Source organism: Neomonachus schauinslandi, chromosome 5 (assembly GCF_002201575.2).
Source record: "Neomonachus schauinslandi chromosome 5, ASM220157v2, whole genome shotgun sequence".
Lineage (NCBI taxonomy): Eukaryota > Metazoa > Chordata > Mammalia > Carnivora > Phocidae > Neomonachus > Neomonachus schauinslandi.
In genome coordinates this window covers 58029790-58047914 of record NC_058407.1, presented here as the reverse complement: position 1 = coordinate 58047914, position 18125 = coordinate 58029790, and the positions used below count along the sequence as shown (strand labels likewise).

The window sequence follows — 18125 nt, the reverse complement described above, 5'->3', positions numbered from 1 at the left end:
TGAGCCGAAGGCAGACGCTTAACGACTGAGCCACCCAGGCGCCCCACCACAGGGGATTTTAAAATTAAAATTCTTTAGTGGGCATCTGGGTGGCTCAGTTGGTTAAGTGTCTGACTCTTGGTTTTAACTCAGGTCACGATCTCATGGTCGTGGGATTAAGCCCCACATCCGGCTCTGTACTGAGCTTTGCATGGAGCCTGCTTAGGATTCTCTCTCTCTCCCTCTGCCCCTCCCCGCTGGCTCATGCTCTCTCTCATAAAAATAAATAAATAAATAAAATTTTTAAAATTAAATTAAATTCTTTAGCACATTTTAATTGGTTCAATTTACAGAAGAATCCAGAGGGCACACAATTCCTCAAGAACTCATTTAACACTTGAAGTGAGGCCTATCAGGCCTAAAGGCCAGCAAGGACCTCCCACTTAGTCACCAACTGCAAGCACTGTTTGTGTGGATGCCCTAAACTTCAACTTCATCGTCTACGCACAGCCCCTTTGCCAGTAGAGATGTATAAAAGATACAGAAAACACAATCCTTGTCCTCAAACTAAGGTGTAGGCTTGCGCCCAATGAGTATACAAGACATAAAACACATAAAAAGACATAAAATTGACTGAGCAATTTACCAACAAGTAAAAAGTTAATAGTTACTGTCAGACGTAAATATGCACAGAAGAACAGACTGATGTGGGTTAATCACAGAAAGCTTTATGCAGAAGAATCTTAAGAATCAGGTTTTCAAAAGCAGAGGGAATCCAGATAGGCTGAGAAGAGACCTGAAGCCTGAAACGGGATTCTGAATCAAGGCTCTTTACCTTCCAAGTGTTGGGGGGTAGGTTCCCTGTTCACAAGGCTCCAACCCCCTGAGGCCTCCACTCAGTGCCACTCAGGAGACGCTCCCAGTAACCCATCTTGTTGGCTATTGTCCGACTGAGTCTTCCTTCCTAGTGACAAGCTCCATCGCCAAGGGGATGGATGTGATGTCACAATCAGGAGCACTCTATTAATAGGAACAAGGTAGAAAAGGGTGAGTCAGGGGAACTACCTCCACCTGGCAGGGAGACTAGACAGACTTGGATCTGGCGGCTGGTTGGGGAGGATGAGGTGATTCCATTAAGGGCAACAGGTTTCAGGGCTAGGGCCACAGGACTGCCTTCTAAAGATCGAGATCACTGGCTAAGGAATCACATACACACACAGTCCAGGATATTCAAACACAGCTGAGAGAGGCAGAGAAAGGAACAAGGAAAAAGGTAAAGAAGAACAGCTGTTTGAGACAGAAAGATTCTCTTATTCAGTGCACACAACCACAAGCAATGTCAATGATTCCAGATCTGTGGCTACACAATGCAGAGACCAGTGCTAGCTTACATGCACACTACGATGCTTTGATGTTTCCCAAATGCTTTCACATAAATTACTGAAGTCATGTAAAAAGAATTCTAATCCTAGCCTCCAAACTGGAAAATAACTTCATAAGGAGAAGATACTCAAGAATTTGTACAGGTGTGATTCTACTTCCCAAGTCAGAAAATACTCCTGAGGGGATCAGCCTCTTAAAAAAAAAAAGGGGGGCGCCTGGGTGGCTCAGTCGGTTAAGCGACTGCCTTCGGCTCAGGTCATGATCCTGGAGTCCCTGGATCGAGTCCCGCATCGGGCTCCCTGCTCCGCGGGGGGTCTGCTTCTCCCTCTGACCCTCTTCCCTCTTGTGCTGTCTCTCATTCTCTCTCTCAAATAAATAAAATCTTTTAAAAAATAAATAAATAAAATAAAATAAAGAAGAAGAGGAGGAGGAGGAGGCGGTGGCAGTGAAATGGGAAATCACTCCCAAGTGGGCGACTGGGAAGACTAGAGGTATGATTAGGCTGACTAGACTATCATTACCAAAAGAATAGGACCAAGTAAAGGGGGACAAGGCTTCAGATGAAGAGTGCTGTGAGATCTACTCAATACTACACAGGAGAATAGTAACTATTCAAACTCGTTTCCTCCCCATCACATGGCTATCAACAAATTAAGGGCTGTGTTATAAAGCAATATGATGAGGATCATTTTTACACATAAAACTGAGACCATTTCATCTTCTGAGTCCTGTACACATGCTCATTAGTTTCCTATGCTCATCAGCCACAACACGTTTAGTGTAATATTATTAAACTAACCAGAGAGATGAAGGTGCAATGTCAGACACACTTTCTCTTTGGGGGGTAGCGAGGAAGTTGTTTCTCCCTCATCCATAACACAGAGAAGACTATAATGCTGTTTCCATTTTGACAACACCCTATTTCCCCATAGTCTGGCATATGCACCTGTATTTCATGAAATGCTTCCAGGAACCACTGTTGCTGGTTATGCTCAGTCTTCTAGTGACAAGCTCCAGACTCAGAATTTTGCCCATGCTGGGATGTTCCCTTAGCCAGAAGAAAACGGGATTTTTCAACTGAGAGGAGGACCAGGAGTCAGGAGACTTGGGTTCTGGTCCCAGCTCTGCCAACTGTAGGACTTTAAACAAGCCATGTATCTCTTCTGCAGTTTTCAATGTCTTCACCTGACAAGTAGGGAAGATACCTGCCTTTATCTACCTTATATGTTGTCCTGGAAAGTCAAAAACATAATAAATGTGAAAACATACTGAATACAGCTATGTTTCAGGTAAGATATTTGTAGTAATAAAATGCAAAATAAATTTAGAGTACTGAAGGCTAGTGAGGAAATGCTTGAAAGGAGCTTGTTCCTTTTCGATTACCAGGAACCAGGCCCAGACACAGTCAGGTGGACACACAAAGTAGTAATATTATCACATCACTCAGATTGCCTACCACTAGTCTACCCCATTCCCATCTGGGGGAAAACTACCAACCAGCAACCCTATCAGCTTCTTGCCCTATTGTCAGACCCTAAAACCACCTGTTTAGGAAGTGGTTAAACTATCACTATCACAGCCCAGTCCCCATGAACAGTGGCTCCTTCAACAGCCACAGATGCTATTACGGAGAATGAAGTCAGTTTCTGAATGGGGAAGATGTCTGTCAGTCCCCCGGGCAAAACACTCTCACCTCTCTCAGCTTTCTGCTCCTTCTCCAGCCCCCTCCTCCCCATTCCCCAATTTCGCAGAGTTCTGGGTTGGGGAAGGCTTTCCGGTGTGTGAAGCCTGCGAAAGGGCCCGGCTGCAACGCCAAGGAAGGGATGTAAGGAATGTGAGATTCCTTCAAGGAGGGGTGAGAGAGGGAGGGGGGGAAAGGAATGGAGGAGGAAGACAAGGCTGCCAAAGACAAGGCACGGGAGAGGAGCCAAGCTATGGCGCTTCGAGGGCGGGGGTTCAGATTCCGCCGCCCCTGCCCAGGCTAGCCCCCAGAATGTTCCCTCCCTCCCCTCCCAGCCCGTCGTCACTACCCATTTAAACACCACGTTGTAGCCCCAGGTCCCCTCCTCCCTGTCCTCCAGTCAGCCCAGACCCCCTCCCGCACTTAAGACTCCACTACTCCAATGCACCTCCCCAACAACCCACCCTCCAGCGCCCCTTTCTCACCTCCGGACTCCTCCCTATTCCTGCTCCCTTCCTCCATTTTTCATCTTTACTCCTATCCCTTCTCCTGACCTCCAGTATCTTGAACCCCCGCCCCAATCCCCGTGGGACATCGGCCCTCCCGTCCCACACCCTTTTTTAGGTGGGAGTCGGCGCAGGCGCAGTACGCACCGCCCTGGAAGCGGTCTGGACTCTCCGTACCCCGGCCCGGCTGGAGCTGAGGCCGCAGCGGCCACGGGATAGCTCCGGTGCCGGGTCCCAGCCTATCCTGGGATGGGAAGGGGAAGGGGAAGGCGAGGGAAGGTTCCAACCACTCGTCGCCTTGTGAGATGGGTCCCTTGCCCCGCCCACCGCTGCTACGCAACCCGGCGGAAGTTCGTCACCAAACTCCGCCTCTTTGTTTAACTCGGATCTAGACTAGAAGCCAAGAGCGACCAACGAGGAGGGGGGACGATTACCCGGGCTTCCTCTCTACACCGGAAATCTTTGTGATCCCAACTAGGACCATATAGCCATTTGGGAGGGAGAACTCTATGTTCTTCCCAGCGTGAATGTAGGGGGCGGAGCCCGAGGCCGACTCCCGGGAGGGTTAGACTTCGCTTTGGAGGGGCGTACGAGTCCCGACTCCTAAGGTTGATGCGGTGAGGTGCGAGATCATTGCGAGGAGGCTGACCTGCAGTGTGACCTGCCATCTCCTGTTTCCAGAGCGGTGGTCAGCATCCCGGAGCCTCCCGACCCTATGACTCATAGTCACGGGAGTGGATACTGTAGTCTACAGGGCGACCACTGGGTGGAGAATGGGGGAGTGTCTAGCCGCAAAGCTTTGATCTAGGGTGCCCAACGGATTGCCCGCCTCTCCCCTAGCGGCACTCCTGCTGTATCTACGTTGGCTCTCCGGACGCTCCTAGAGTTCCCTGAAACATCTAAGGGGAGGGGAGATAAGATGTCCCTCTTCCTACGTTATGCTTTGATTTCCTTAGGATATAACACCGTAATTGGGGGTGTGGGCGGGAGAGAACCTGGGATCCGAGGAAGGTCAAGGCGGAGCCTAAAGCGCTCCGGAAGGTAAGGAAATAATCAAGCCAAGACATTACTACATGACCTGTTAGGCTAATCTGATATTAAATAGTATTTGTTATGGCTATTCGCTAAACAAATGGTTGTGGTTTGTATATATGTAACTGGTTTATACACAACGTTACAGAAATAGAAACTTTTGCTGAGTTCCTAACAAGTCCCCAGGGGAACTAAAGGTTCGGGCCTCCTCTGTTAAATCCTCTGGGGGCGGGGGAGACCCTGGGATCTAGGGAGATAAGTGCATTAGGAAGAGGTGCCTTTCACACTCTGAAAGGGACTAATGCAAATGCTGTCCTCTGTGCCCTGGTTCCATTCTTCCAAAAAGGGTGGGTCGGCCTCTGGTGTGAAGGCTACTTTTTCCAAAACCCTGACGAAGCTGGGTAGTGCATTAAAGATGAGGACCCCAAATCAGGAATAAAGATAAGGGTTATAGCAGTGGGAAAAGAAGAAACTGTGCCTACTGCGTGCTAAGCACTGCTTTTTATATAACTTACGTTTTCTTGTCTGCAAAAGGGAATTACATATTTAAGAATTGTCGAGAAAATAAGTGAAGTGCTGAGCGTGTTTCAGACTTTTGTCCACCGTCTTCCAAAACCCCTGGCCCTTTTTCCAGGGTCACGTCTTAGAAATGAAATCTTGGAGCCTAGGTGTAGTCTCCCAGTCAAGTAAGGAAAATTGGGCCCGAGGCGCCCCCTGGTGGTCAATCTTTCTCGCAGCGCCAACCATCTGCGGGGCTCCTTTAATACTTAAAATCCGCCCCTTTCGCGGCGCGTGAATCTTGGGCCCCGATTGGCTGAGTCGGGGCCGGCGGCGGGGCGCGTCGGGACAGTGCTGATTGGTCGGAGGAGGCCAACCGGAAACTTACGGGAATGTCCTCACTCCCGCGTTCCACCGGGCGCATCCGGCGGCGGCGGGGCCTGTGGCTCCCCCTGCGGGCGGCTCTGCGGCGTGCGCTGTCCGGCCCGCTGGCTGGGTGGGTGGTGGGCTGTGGGTGGGGGAGGGGATGGACCGAGTCCTGGGTTGTCCGGATGAGGGTTCGGGAAGGTTTGGCGAGTAAGATTCCATTCCTTGGATCTGCACCAATTTCCCTACCCCCGTCTCCGTCAGCTCCCCGACTTCGGGGCTTGAGATTGAAAGAGCATCCCGGGACAGGGCCTTTCAGCCCCGAAGCAGCCTATCCAGAGACCCTCAAATTCTGATCTTGAAGTTGGAGGCTCCTGGGGAAGTTCGTTTCTTACCTTTTAGAAGAATTAGAGGATTTGCGGCTGCCTGACCCCAGCCTAGAGTGGTAGGTAGGCCTTGGGAAGTGGAGTATGGGGGCGAAGACTCCAAGCCTTGAGCCTTCATTCCCTTTTACCCCTTCTAGTGTAGTGCCGAGGCTCGGGCAGCATGACGACGGAGACCTTCGTGAAGGATATCAAGCCCGGGCTCAAGAATCTGAACCTCATCTTCATTGTGCTGGAGACAGGTGGCTATTCTGGGATGGTGGGCCCCCTGCGCGGCTTCTCCCGGTTGGGGGGGGGGGTCGGAGGGGGAGAACACCACCTCCGCACTTAACTAGCTACAGGGGTGTCAGGGCGCACCCCAAGAAACTGCTCACACCCAATCTCTCCTAGACCCTGGCCTGGAGAGTTGTAGTGGAGTGTAGGGTAGATGGAACTCACCAGATCCAAGCCTCCAGGGCCACTTGGGCCTCTTTCCACTCAGGGCCCTCTCCATGGTGCTGTCCCTCCATTCCCCCTCGCCCCACCAGTATCTAGATCTCATCCCTCTGACCGTTTCTTCCTCCCACCCGCCCCAACATTTATCTGTTCCCTCCAGGCCGGGTGACCAAGACAAAAGACGGGCACGAGGTTCGGACCTGCAAAGTGGCAGACAAAACAGGCAGCATCAATATCTCTGTCTGGGACGACGTGGGCAACCTGATCCAGCCTGGAGACATTATTCGGCTCACCAAAGGGTAATTCCTGGTTACTCCTGGTTATCCAAGGGCAGTAACCGCCAAGGGGGTAGAGTTAAGAGTTAACAGCCCCTGTGACTCTTCTGAGTATTCTGAATCCTACTTTTCTGTGCCCCCACAGGTACGCTTCAGTGTTCAAAGGTTGTCTGACACTGTACACTGGACGTGGGGGTGATCTTCAGAAGATTGGAGAGTAAGTGTCTTGGGGGTGGGGATGTAGAAGCACCAGGCCAAGGGGGTAAGTTTAAGGTTTGCAGTGAGGCAGCATAAGGGTGCACAGTCTGTGTCTTGTATCTGGACCTTTCTGAGGCCTCCAGCAGTGGCCCAGAGACTGGGTCTGAGGCTTTAGCCAATTTCTCCCCTTGCAGATTCTGTATGGTTTATTCCGAGGTTCCTAACTTCAGTGAGCCAAACCCAGAGTACAGTGCCCAGCAGGCACCCAACAAGACGGTGAGTCCCATGGCCTCGATGTAGGGAAGGAGGGCAGGTCAGGCCAAGAAGCATGGTGGAGAGCAAAGTCTGAGTATTTAATTTGTGCCTTCAGTTGCAGAACGACAGCAGCCCTACGGCTCCCCAGCCTACCACTGGACCCCCCGCCGTTTCTCCAGGTACACCTGTTCCCTTCCAGCCGCTGGTTCTCCTAGCTCCCCTTTTCTCTCCAGCCTGGAAAGATGCATTGCCTTCATCCCAATTTCTCTTCCCTCAGTGTATCCCCATCCACCCAGTTCTTCTCCCAGTTCTTTTGCAAGTCCTTGTGGGGAAAAGATTTAGGGACCTGTTTCTATCACTGATAGACTTCTGGTATTCTTGTGTCACTACCACTCAAGGACACAAATGAGAACAGTCTCTCTGCAAAGATTGCACTCCTTCCTTCCAGCTTGTTTCTCTCTGCTGCTTTGGAGGGTCCTTGCCCTTTTCGCCTTGCCCTTGCAGTTCATTCCACGGTTCTGATATGGATATATAGGACTTAACATGGAGTCCACACGGTATAGCTTTAGAGCACCAAGTAGTTCCCTTTTAGGGTCATCACTGTTCTTGAAACTAAAGACCCTTCTTCTACACCTTGGACCTCGGGTTTATGATTCTTTCATCTCCTATACTTCAAGCCCCTGCTTTTTGATCTCTTGCTTTTGATTAGAATCACTCACCAACATCATCTCCTTCATCTCCTCGCTTTTCCTTAGGAACTGGGTTTTTACTGCTCTTTTTTTCCTTTTGGGTCCTCTCCCAGCTGACCCTAGTACTCTCTGGGATTTGGCTGTCTCTTGCCTCTGATCCGTGCCTTAGGTTTCTCCCTGTGTTACTAGGCTCCGGGCTGCTTCTGCCCTTTCTCAGTCTGTGTCTACACCCCCAGTTGCCATGGTTTTCAGAATTGTTTGTGTCAGAACCACCAGGGTCACGTGGCTTTTTGGACACATCATGAAATAACATTTAATTCCACCACAAAAATCAGCATCCACGTTTTCTTTTCTTTTCTTTTAATTTAAGATTTTATTTATTTATTTATCGGGGGCAGGGGGAGAAAGCACAAGCAGGGGGAGCAGCAGGCAGAGGGAGAAGCAGGCTCCCCGCTGAGCAAGGAGCCTGATGTGGGACTCGATCCCAGGACCCCGGGATCATGACCTGAGCTGAAGGCAGACACTTAACCGACTGAGCCACCCAGATGTCCCAACATCCATGTTTTCAATGGAAAATATGACATATATTTTCGGGTCTCCATAACTCTATAATTTGTAAAAAGCATTTTAAATAAGGTACACATAAGCCTCTTGGCCCCTCGTATTCATCTGCCAGATGTTTATTCACTTGGTTATCTGACAGGTACAAAGACTTAACAAAAAACATGGATGGCATGAAAACTTAACTTTCTATATACTCTCCTAACGTTTTCTGTGATTTGAGGAAAAGGCATTATTTTTCCCTCTTGGCTACAGGTGTCTTAGTCTGGAGCAGCCGGGTTTAAGCAGGGATGTGGTTGGAGAACCACTAGCCTATGACTCCTACCGCATGTAGGGTTCATAATGCCCTCTGCATATGAGAGGCAGGCCTCTATCTTCACTTAGCCAGGATGTCTAGAGGAGGATTGCCAAGGAATAAGACACAGCACCTGCCTTTAGGAGCCGGTAGTCTATGAAGGAGATAGTCCTACATACAGTAACACTGTGGGAGCGGCAAGGTTAGTCATATGCACTGTTGTGGGCACTCAGGGAGATCATCTCACACACCTGGCTCCCATCAAACATGTAAGCTACCCACAAAAATGTTACTTATTATTTGGGGGGTGTGAGTAATCATTGTTTTGCTCACTCTTAGCTAGATTTTCCAAAATGAAAATGTGTGTATCATTGTGATACCCACCACCCTTTTTTTTTTTTTAAGATCCTTCTTACATTTTAACACAGAAATTTCGGGCCCTTCCCCTACCCATGCTTCTCCAGTTTTACAAAGACTTTTGATAAAGGGGCATTGTGTCAGAGGTCCTTGAGTAGAACTAAACAGTGAATTCTAGGTCTGACCTCCCTGATACAAAGCTGAGTAAAAGAGAAAAATACCACACTAGGGCTCATGTAGCAACTTTCCAAATGATTACTCGAGGCTTCTCTGGGGCTCCGTGCATACAACCTCCACTCCTCGCAATTGGTCCAGTTGGCAGGAACGTGCAGCTATGCTTGATGGAGACCGTGCTCCTCTCTGGGAGCGGGAGGGAGGCCTTGGGGCTGGACCTCTCTCCTACCTTAGTTCTCTAATTCCTGTGTTTCTTTCCCTTCTCCCACTGCTAGCCTCTGAGAACCAGAACGGGAATGGACTGAGTGCCCCACCAGGCCCTGGTGGTGGCCCGCACCCCCCTCACGCACCCTCGCATCCCCCCAGCACCCGAATTACCCGAAGCCAGCCCAACCACACACCTGCCGGCCCTTCGGGCCCGTCCAGCAACCCTGTTAGTAACGGCAAGGAAACCCGGAGGAACAGCAAGAGATAGCAAGACATCCTTCCTCCCTTCCCGCCACCCACCATAGCCCCAGCGTCTCCTAGAGCACACAGCCTTCTACTAGGCTGCTGGCTTTTGGGGGGCTGGGTGTGGGTAGGTAGTAGTATTTGAGCCACTAAATTTCACTGGAGGGGTGGTGAACAGTGGCCTTATCCACCCTAAGCCCATACTCCCTGCCTTGCCCAGCTGAAGCTGCCTATCCCCTGGGATTCAAGGCTCTCTGCCCGCCCTCCTTCCTCTTAGAAACGACAGTCACAGTCTGTTTCTGGTGTGTGTGATGTGGAAGTCAAATTGAATCCCTCCTTCCTAATAAACGTTACCGCTCTGTACTGGACTCCTTTGCTTTTTGTGGGAAAATGAAGAGGTTAGCAGTTGGACATTTGGGAAAGTGGGCTATCCCTAGGAGGTGGAAGGAAGACAGGTTACAGGTAACCAGGCCTAAGCAAAGCAGGCCTGCCCCTTTAAGGTAGTTCCCTCCCCTGCCCCCTCCCTGCAGGTGACCCTTGCCCGCCTGCCTGCCCCCCCCCCCCACAGCTGGAACCAAGAAGGCTGTGTCCCCCTTCCTCTGGGCGTCCTTCCAGTCTCTCGCGGTCAGGTAACGCCAACCTCAACCCCCTGGACGATTGCCCGAATCAGACCGTGCTCCCCTGATCTTAAGCCAGGTTAGACATCTGAGGGGAGCCCAGATACTTTGTTCCTCTTTCCACCAGAGCTTCCCCTTTCTTGGCCACTGGTTCCCAGAGCTCTGGCTCTTACTCGGCTGGGACAAGGAGTTGCTAAGAACGGTTTCTTCCCCATGCACCTGGGCTTGCCACTTACCTGCCTCTTTAACCCCTTACCAGCCGAGGGACCCCCGAATCCCACTTTCCCAGGGAATGTGGGGAATGGGGGTTGGAAATGAAGGAAGCCCAGTACCAGATGTAAGGTGGCGGGGGGGGGGGGTGGTGAGAGGATATGCAGGGAAAGGCTAAAATGGTACCAACTGGGTCAGCGGGGTGAATTACTTAGAAGAAAAGACCAGGCTCAGGTTTTCCTTGGCCATGTGGCTTTTCCAGGGGCAGAGGGTGGCCCCTCCCTACTCAGGGGCCCCAACCAAAACTGACCTTTGACCCCCACCCCAGAGACCAGTGAACCATTAACTCCTCTCTGACAAGAGCCTTCCCACACTGGCCCCTCCCCTCCCTGACCCCGCCCCAAGGCAGGTGGGCTAGGAGTTGGCAGGGGGTGTCCATCCCAGCCTTCTATCTGACGCGGGCTCCATTCCACCTGACCGCCTGGAGGCTGAGCCCCGCTCCCCTTCCTGACTCAGGAGCGCTTTGGCGTCCACAGTAAGACCTGCCCAGGACCTGAAGTGACAGCTCCCAGACTGCCAGTGAGTGTGAGGCCCTGTGGTCTAAGGGGAGACCCGAGAGGTGGGGCAGGATTGCAGGGTGGGGTTTTGGGGACAGGATGGGCAGTCAGCTCTGGATCAGGTGAGGAAGGCACTCTGGGTCAAGGAAGGTGTTCTAGGAACTGGCAAATAAGAGGCTGCTCCAGAAGGAGGCGAGGGGGAGGGAGAAAGGAGGCTAGAAAGGGGGCTGCTGCTAGGTTCAAGGCCGGACGGTCCAGGGAATGAGAGTTCCCCGGGCCTGAGCTGGACAGCAGAGCAGAAGCCCAGGCCCTTCCTCCTTGTTCTTCCAGGGCACAGTCCTCAGGATGCTCCAAGCGGAATAGAAGCCAGAACCAGAGCCTCTATCCCATCCCCCCCCAATAATGGGGCCCCCAGTGAGTCATCTGCTGGCTGGCTTGTGTGTGTGGATGACCTTGGGCTGGGTAGGGGGCTCAGCCCCCAACCTGGGCCCTGCTGAGCAGGAGCAGAACCATTACCTGGCCCAGCTGTTTGGCCTGTACGGGGAGAACGGGACATTGACCGCAGGGGGCCTAGCGCGGCTTCTCCACAGCCTGGGGCTAGGCCGAGTTCAGGCCCTCCGCCTGGGACACCACCACGGGCCTCCAGCTGGTCGAGCTGCAGCCCCAGCGGGAGACAATTCCACGCACAGGTACTGACCCTTCCCCCACCCCGAAAGGCCACATGCCCTGCTCTTCTCAGGGCTTGCATCAGTCTCCAGTGGCCTAGCTCTGGCTTCCTAAAATCAGATTCCTGGAATTACAAATTTTTCCAAATCTGACTCCCTGTATTCCTTCATGGCCCCCTTTGCCTCTGCCTTTTAATTCTCCCCTCTTCCAAATCCCTGGGCCCTTCAACTCCTTGCTCTTAGTCCCAGTGCTCAATGTCTCCAGGCTGACTTGGCTCCCAATTTGTAGCACTTTCGGCTGCGCCCCCCCAAATTCTCTCACTCTCACACCCCCCCATTCCTAGACCCTCCTATAAATCGACAATTCTCAGATCCTCCTAGAACTGACATTCCACGGTTTCTGGATCCCAGGAACTCCAGCTAGTGGCTGTTCCTTCCTTTCCCCCCAAAGCGCACTAGGAGCCTCAAGGGGAGTGTCTTCCTTCTTTTTTAAAGATTTATTTATTTGAGAGAGAGAGAGAGAGCGCACGCGTGAGCGAGCGGGGGTGGGGGGGGAGAGAGTCTTAAGCGGACTCCACGCTGAGCTCAGAGCCGGACTCAGGACTGGATCTCATGATCCTGAGATCATGACCTGTGCTGAAACCAAGAGTCCGTCGCTTAACAGACTGTACCACCCAGGCGCCCCTCAAGGGGAGTTTCTTAAAGAACATGAGCCAGTCTGACTTGCTATCCCATCCATTCCAGATCACAGGACCCTGAGCTGAGTGTGGATGTCTGGGCGGGGCTGCCTCTGGGTCCCTCGGGGTGGGGTGACCCAGAGGAGCCAAAGGCCCCAGCATCACCCCATGGGCCAGCGCCCTCGGGCCTGGACCTGTTTCACAGGCTCCTGCTGCTGGACCATTCATTGGCTGACCATCTGAATGAGGATGTGAGTCTGATGATCTCTAGGTGTGGGGGAAGGACCATGGGATTTGGATGGCATGAAATGTTTAAAGAGTAATTTATTTTTTAAGAAGATTTTATTGATTTATTAGAGAGAGAGAGCAGGAGCAGGGGGAGAGGGAGAAGCAGGCTCCCCACTGAGCAGGGAGCCTGACGCAGGCTCGATCCCAGGACCCTGGGATCATGCCCCGAGCTGAAGGCAGACGCTTAACCGACTGAGCCACCCAGGCGCCCCTAAAGAGTAATTTAATACAGTTAATTTAAAAAACCCAGTCCAGGTGTGATCTTAGGGCATGTTATTCCAGTAGTGGGATACGGTTCCTCTGGGCTCAGCGCACATGAGCCCACACCCAAATCTCCAAGACCTGGTTTAGGGACCACACTTGGCAAAGCAGAGAATCCAGAGAAACAGCCCAGGGTAAGATTTAGGGCTGGCTGTCTGGAGAGGAAACCTGCAGGGAAAGGAAGGCTGTGTTCAGCCAGGAAGTGGGCTTGTTCCATGTACACCAGAGGGCAGCAAAAGCTAACTGTGAAGCGGGCCTGGAGAGGGTGAGCACCCCTTCACAGGGGGCATTCAAGCCAAGGCTGGATGAACATGTGACAGGGCTGTTGCGAGGAAGGTTGGATGGCATTTCGAGTTCTTTCCCTTCTAAGATTCTGCAGTGGAGGGCTCTGGTCCAACCAACTCCCTCACCAAATCGATGAAGTCATCAGGGGCTTGGGAGGGAGGGAGATGGTGGCATTGTTTACTGGCCCCTAATCTGTATTGAGTTGAATATCTGCACTGGATTGAATATTCACTAATAGTTAACACACACTGATCATACAGAACTATCCCTAATCCTTGATGCACCTGCTGGGGTGAGCAAAGGGGACCCAGGAGAGAGACCCAGGAGTCCATGCAATGGAAGGACAGACATTAAAGATCTGAGTCACAGTTCTCAGCGATGCCCCAATGTATGACCTCCAACTCAACTCCCCTAGTGTCTGAATGGCTCCCAGCTGCTGGTCAATTTTGGCCTGAGCCCCGCTGCTCCTCTGACCCCTCATCAGTTTGCTCTGCTGTGTCCAGCCCTGCTTTATCAGATCGACAGCCGTGTCTGCCTCCAGGCCGCAACCCCAGCTCCCCCAGGGGATCTTCTGTCTGGTCAGTGGGTGACAGTGGGTGGCAGGGTGCCTGGAGTCCTGGTAGGGAGTGGGCCCTTAGCCAAGCAAGGGGGTTCACTGGGGGTGCTGTCTCCCCTCGCACTGTATCTCTGCCCCACCTTGCTTCTGAGGCCCTCCGGCCGTCCCTAGCCTAACTTCAGTCCCTGCTTCTCCCCAGCGCTGGTCCATAGTGCCCTGGCAGTCCTGCTGCTCAGCCTCCCTTCTCCCCTCTCCCTGCTACTGCTGCGGCTCCTGGGACCACGTCTGTTGCGGCCCCTGCTGGGCTTCCTGGGGGCCCTGGCCGTGGGCACGCTTTGTGGGGACGCGCTGCTCCACCTGCTGCCACATGTACGTGAAGCCCCTTCCTCGCTCCACCCGCCCCGCAGAGGTGGACAGCCTCCGTGTCCCCAAGGGGTTCCCTCCCCCTTCCTGTCAGCCCCCACGCTGCACGCCCCAGCCCCGTTTGCGGCCCCCAGCTGCCTTCTAGTAGAGAGCGAAGGCAGGCTTGCCGCCACCCGCACAGGAGGGGGCTGTGGTCCCCGCGCGGGCTTCTGGGGTCTGCCCTGACCCCCTCGCTGGCAGGCACGAGGAGGGCAAGACGCTGGACCCAGCGGACCACCGGAGGAGGACCTGGGACCGGGACTGTCAGTACTCGGAGGTCTCTTCCTGCTCTTTGTGCTGGAGAACATGCTAGGGCTTTTGCGGCGGCGCCGAGGCCTCAGGCCAGTGAGTGATACCCTCTTCTCCTCCTTCTGCCCAAACCGCAGTTCTGGCCAAGGGCGGGCCACAGAAGCCAGGACGTGAGGCGCCGGCGGTCTGCTCCTGGCTCGGGGGCTCTGCCGTTTGCCTGAGGGGGCAGGACCCGACAACTAACAGGGAGTGGGTAGGGGCTCCTCAGCATAGACCCAGGATTTCTGGCCGAAGGGCCTCCTCTCCCAAGTCCAAGTCAACAAGAAACAGGGAGGCGCCAGCCCGGGAAGGGAGTGGAGAGGCCCCCAAACACCCCCAAGTGCTAGAGGTGAGCCCAGGTGTTCATTTCCCCAGCTGGGAGCCTGGCCGCTCCTTAGCCCCCGGCTCTGCTGCCTCCTCCACCAGGAGGGATACCCTCCCATTTCAGAGATGCTGTGGGCGAAAAAGAAAGGATCTCAGAATACCGGCCTCAGACCTGGAGGACGGCAGTGGGACGGCCCTTCAGCCCCTACAGGCAGCTCCAGGTAAGCAGAGAAAATGAAGAGTAGGCTCCCCGCTCCCAGCTCTCCCCTGCAGCCACCGGCACTGTCCTTGTCCTTCCTGCAGAGCCAGAAGCTCGGGGCCGCAGGGAGCAGGCCAGCCAGCCCCCACCAGCCCCGGCCCCCACTGGGCACCAAGGCCACAGTCACGGGCACCAGGGTGGCGGTGGCGCCAACATCACGTGGATGGTCCTCCTGGGAGACGGTCTGCACAACCTCACTGACGGGCTGGCCATAGGTGCGAGGGGAGCGGAAGGAGGGAGGCAGGGCCCAGGAGAGGGCTCCCAGGAAGTGGGGGAGAGGAGGAAGCAGTGGCCGTGCCCCTGGCGAGCGCTTTCCCCCAGACTGCCGACCTCCAACCCTGCCAACCCCAGGCGCTGCCTTCTCCGATGGCTTCTCCAGTGGCCTCAGCACCACCCTAGCGGTCTTCTGCCACGAGCTACCCCACGAACTGGGTAGGAACGGCAGAAGTGGGGTGGGGTGGGCTCCAGAAAGGAGAGGCCTCGGGGAGGGGGGGCGGGGGCGGGAGGGGCAGCCCTGGCTCGTACCCTCCCACCCTGTCCTCTCTTCCGCACAGGTGACTTCGCGGTGCTGCTCCAGGAAGGGCTGCCCTTCCGGCGCTTGCTGCTGCTGAGCCTGGTGTCTGGAGCCCTGGGACTAGGGGGTGCAGCCCTGGGGGTGGGGCTCAGTTTGGGCCCTGTCCCCCTCACTCCCTGGGTGTTTGGTGTCACTGCTGGGGTCTTCCTCTATGTGGCCCTTGTGGACATGGTGAGAGGTGTGGGGCTCTGCAGAGAAAAGCAAGGGAAGCGGGGAGGTGGGTTCGGCGGGGAGGGAAGTACCGGTCTCTCCACCTCCACCCCCGGCCACCTGGAAGGGTGCTGGAGCCCAGGCCCAGGGGAGTCTGAAGAACAAGGGCCTGGAGGAGTTCGGAGGGGCTGCTGGTACTTTCCGATGCCTCCCTCTCGTGCTTCAGGGCGGGCAGAGACAAGGCCAGGATCCTGACGTTCTTCCTTTCTTTCAGCTACCAGCCCTGCTTCGTCCTCCCGAGCCCCTCCCTACGCTCCATGTGCTTCTGCAGGGGCTGGGAATGCTGCTGGGGGGCGGCCTCATGCTCACCATAGCCCTGCTAGAGGAGCAGCTACGGCGCCCGGTCTCTGATGGCTGATGGGGGCCGGTGGAAAGGCGTCCGGGTTGCCCTTCCTTCCCCCCAACCACAGGAATGGAGGCGGGACACAGGGCCAGTAGGAGCAATAGGATTTTAATAAACAGAACCCATCCCAAAGCCATGACTACGACAGTTGTACTCGCACCAAAACAGCATAGAAAACCAGGATGTGGTGGGAGGAGGGCTCAAAGCAGGTGGGGGCGGGGGGAGAGGACATGAGCAGGGGCCTGGAGGGTGCAGGGTGCATCCATCTGCAGGGAGAGCATTGTGCTTTAGCCCAGGGAGGTGGGGGAAGGGTGGGGCAAATGCACCGCAAGGTCCCCACTTTTTCCTGCTGCCCTCAGCACCCTGGGGATACAGGCATCTGGGCAGATCTGCCCTTTATTGCTGCCCACCAGCATTAAACACCCCCGACCCCAACACTAGCACCACAGGCGGATCCGGGGCAGGGAGAAGGGCGGGAATGGGAAAATTGCTTAGAGAAAGATTCGACTAGAATCCAGTGAATTGTGCTCAGTTCTCTTTACTTCCTACAACCGAGTACATGGGTCACGGGGTGGAGGGTGCGACAGGACATGAAACATGCCCCTCGGTGCCCCCAACACACCCCTGCACACAGGATGGTGGTGTCTGCAGCATCACAGGTCATGCAGGGCACGGGGAAGGGGGGGTTCACACACACAGAGACGCCCACAGCGGGTACCAGACAGAGAACACCCCTGAATATACACAGCTGTACACAGGGAACCCCCAGGTCCCCAACCCAACCCTCTCCCCTGTCTTGCCGTCCCCCAGGCCGGAGGAACTGTATTGCTTTGAGAGAGCCGCCCTGGGGGCCGCTCTGCCAGGCACCCTCCCCTCCCCTCCCCCCCCCCCCCCCCCCCCCCCCCCCATTTTGGCACATCTGCAAGACACGCGGCAGCGAGAGTAGGCACCCTCCCTCCCAGGCTTCTGTGGCTTGGAGTTGAGGAAGGGGGTAGGAGACTTAGTCCTCCATCTTGCCCCTAGCCCGTCCCAAACCCCTACCAAACCCACTCCAGCCAGAACCCACCCCCACCCCCCCGAAACACACACATACAAAGCTGAGCTATCCAGGAATACAGGGGAACAAGGAGATTGTCCGGGACAGGAGCGGAGGCAGTCGGGGGAGAAAGGACTGGAAGCAGAGACCCCACCCTGGTGTGGGGGTAAGACTGGCACAACAGCTACTTTAGTGCAATTGGAGAGGGTGCCCAGAGTGAGGGATGGAGATGGGAGGGGAAGGCTCTCCCCGACTTCCCTGGAGCAGGGGCAAAGCCAGGCTCCCCAGGGAAAGGGCCTAGCAGGAGCGAGCGAGGGCCAAGGGCAGATGCTCTCGTCACCCGCCACCCCCTGCCCTCCCAAATGCAGTGACAGTGTCCCCCTCACACCTAAGTGGGCAACAGCAGCCTCGGAGTCAGTACCTTCAAGTAATTCATAGAACAGACCCTCCCCACCCCAGCTTCCTCCCATCTCTGGGATTTGGTCGCTTCTCTAGGGTTGGGTCAGGGGAGGAGGGAGTTCCCAGGTCAGGCCCTTCCCTCTCCACCTCCCTCTTCCCAGACCACTGGGCTTGGTCCTCAAAGATTCCTTGCCTCCGCCCCTTGCCCAACCTGGGTCAAGGCCACGGAGGGCTGGAGCCACCACAATTCGAAGGGAAGGGGCTGCCTTTGCTCCTTATCCCTCCTTCTTAAAAGGTAGGGTTCAAACTAGGCGGGATGGGGCCCCATACTGGTTTGCCCCAGGAGGAGGGCTTCTGGGCTAGGGTCTGTAAGGCTATTTTCCTTTGCGGTGGGAAGGGGAGGTGGGGATGAACACGGGGTGTGGGGAGAGGGGGAGAAATGGCGGAGAGGGACGGAGGAAGGGGCCTCCCTGCTGGAGCGCAGTCGCTGGAGTCATCCAGACAAAGAAACACGCCTGTGCACAAGACACAGAGTGGGCCTGCTCCCAGCCCCTCCAGCCAGGGCCCACCCTCACCTCTCGGGGTCCCTTCCAAGACCCCAGAGGAGGTTTCAGGGGTACAGCTGCAGAACCGTTCACTCTGGCCCCACGCCCCCCA

At 54.8% G+C, this 18125-nt stretch overlaps 3 protein-coding genes across 8 annotated transcripts in view; 2 read left to right on the top strand and 1 right to left on the bottom strand.

The window, feature by feature from the left end:
- RNF41 (ring finger protein 41) overlaps nucleotides 1-3859 on the bottom strand; it is a 30274-nt gene extending 26415 nt beyond the window's left edge. The window contains exons 1-2 of the mRNA XM_021687244.1: nucleotides 3697-3859; nucleotides 815-999 (exon numbers count right to left, since the gene is read on the bottom strand). The gene's annotated coding sequence lies outside the window, so the exon portion shown is untranslated. The remainder of the gene's footprint in view (nucleotides 1-814; nucleotides 1000-3696) is intronic.
- Nucleotides 3860-4525: 666 nt separating this feature from the next.
- NABP2 (nucleic acid binding protein 2) lies at nucleotides 4526-9873 on the top strand. 6 transcript variants are annotated; one of them, XM_021687248.2, is made up of 8 exons: nucleotides 4575-4590; nucleotides 5710-5890; nucleotides 5969-6070; nucleotides 6424-6562; nucleotides 6684-6755; nucleotides 6931-7012; nucleotides 7107-7170; nucleotides 9343-9873. In XM_021687248.2, the coding sequence occupies exons 3-8, from the start codon at nucleotides 5992-5994 to the stop codon at nucleotides 9540-9542; spliced, it is 636 nt and encodes a 211-aa protein (XP_021542923.1). In that variant the 5' UTR covers nucleotides 4575-4590; nucleotides 5710-5890; nucleotides 5969-5991; the 3' UTR covers nucleotides 9543-9873. The 6 variants fall into 6 exon arrangements, with proteins under 6 accessions (XP_021542926.1, XP_021542923.1, XP_021542922.1 ...); XM_021687247.2 differs by lacking the exon at nucleotides 4575-4590 and adding an exon at nucleotides 5245-5267; XM_021687246.2 differs by lacking the exon at nucleotides 4575-4590 and adding an exon at nucleotides 5472-5575.
- A 186-nt stretch (nucleotides 9874-10059) lies between these two features.
- SLC39A5 (solute carrier family 39 member 5) lies at nucleotides 10060-18123 on the top strand. Its single transcript, XM_021687179.2, has 12 exons — nucleotides 10060-10213; nucleotides 10861-10923; nucleotides 11232-11590; nucleotides 12311-12494; nucleotides 13493-13655; nucleotides 13833-14002; nucleotides 14237-14380; nucleotides 14772-14868; nucleotides 14951-15121; nucleotides 15258-15338; nucleotides 15461-15651; nucleotides 15905-18123. Exons 3-12 carry the CDS (start codon nucleotides 11304-11306, stop codon nucleotides 16046-16048), a joined length of 1632 nt encoding a protein of 543 aa, XP_021542854.1. The 5' UTR covers nucleotides 10060-10213; nucleotides 10861-10923; nucleotides 11232-11303; the 3' UTR covers nucleotides 16049-18123.
- The last annotated feature ends 2 nt before the right edge of the window (nucleotides 18124-18125 follow it).

What these genes read in the sequence shown, in the direction of transcription:
- SLC39A5 (XM_021687179.2), top strand. Translation starts at nt 11,304, where the DNA reads ATGGGGCCCCCAGTGAGTCATCTGCTGGCTGGCTTGTGTGTGTGGATG. An exon ending in CTGACCATCTGAATGAGGAT is followed by an intron (nt 12,495 to 13,492) that starts GTGAGTCTGATG and finishes CAACTCCCCTAG; the next exon opens with TGTCTGAATGGCTCCCAGCT. An exon ending in CACTGACGGGCTGGCCATAG is followed by an intron (nt 15,122 to 15,257) that starts GTGCGAGGGGAG and finishes TGCCAACCCCAG; the next exon opens with GCGCTGCCTTCTCCGATGGC.
- NABP2 (XM_021687251.2), top strand. Translation starts at nt 5,992, where the DNA reads ATGACGACGGAGACCTTCGTGAAGGATATCAAGCCCGGGCTCAAGAAT. An exon ending in GATCTTCAGAAGATTGGAGA is followed by an intron (nt 6,756 to 6,930) that starts GTAAGTGTCTTG and finishes CTCCCCTTGCAG; the next exon opens with ATTCTGTATGGTTTATTCCG. An exon ending in AGCAGGCACCCAACAAGACG is followed by an intron (nt 7,013 to 7,106) that starts GTGAGTCCCATG and finishes TTGTGCCTTCAG; the next exon opens with TTGCAGAACGACAGCAGCCC.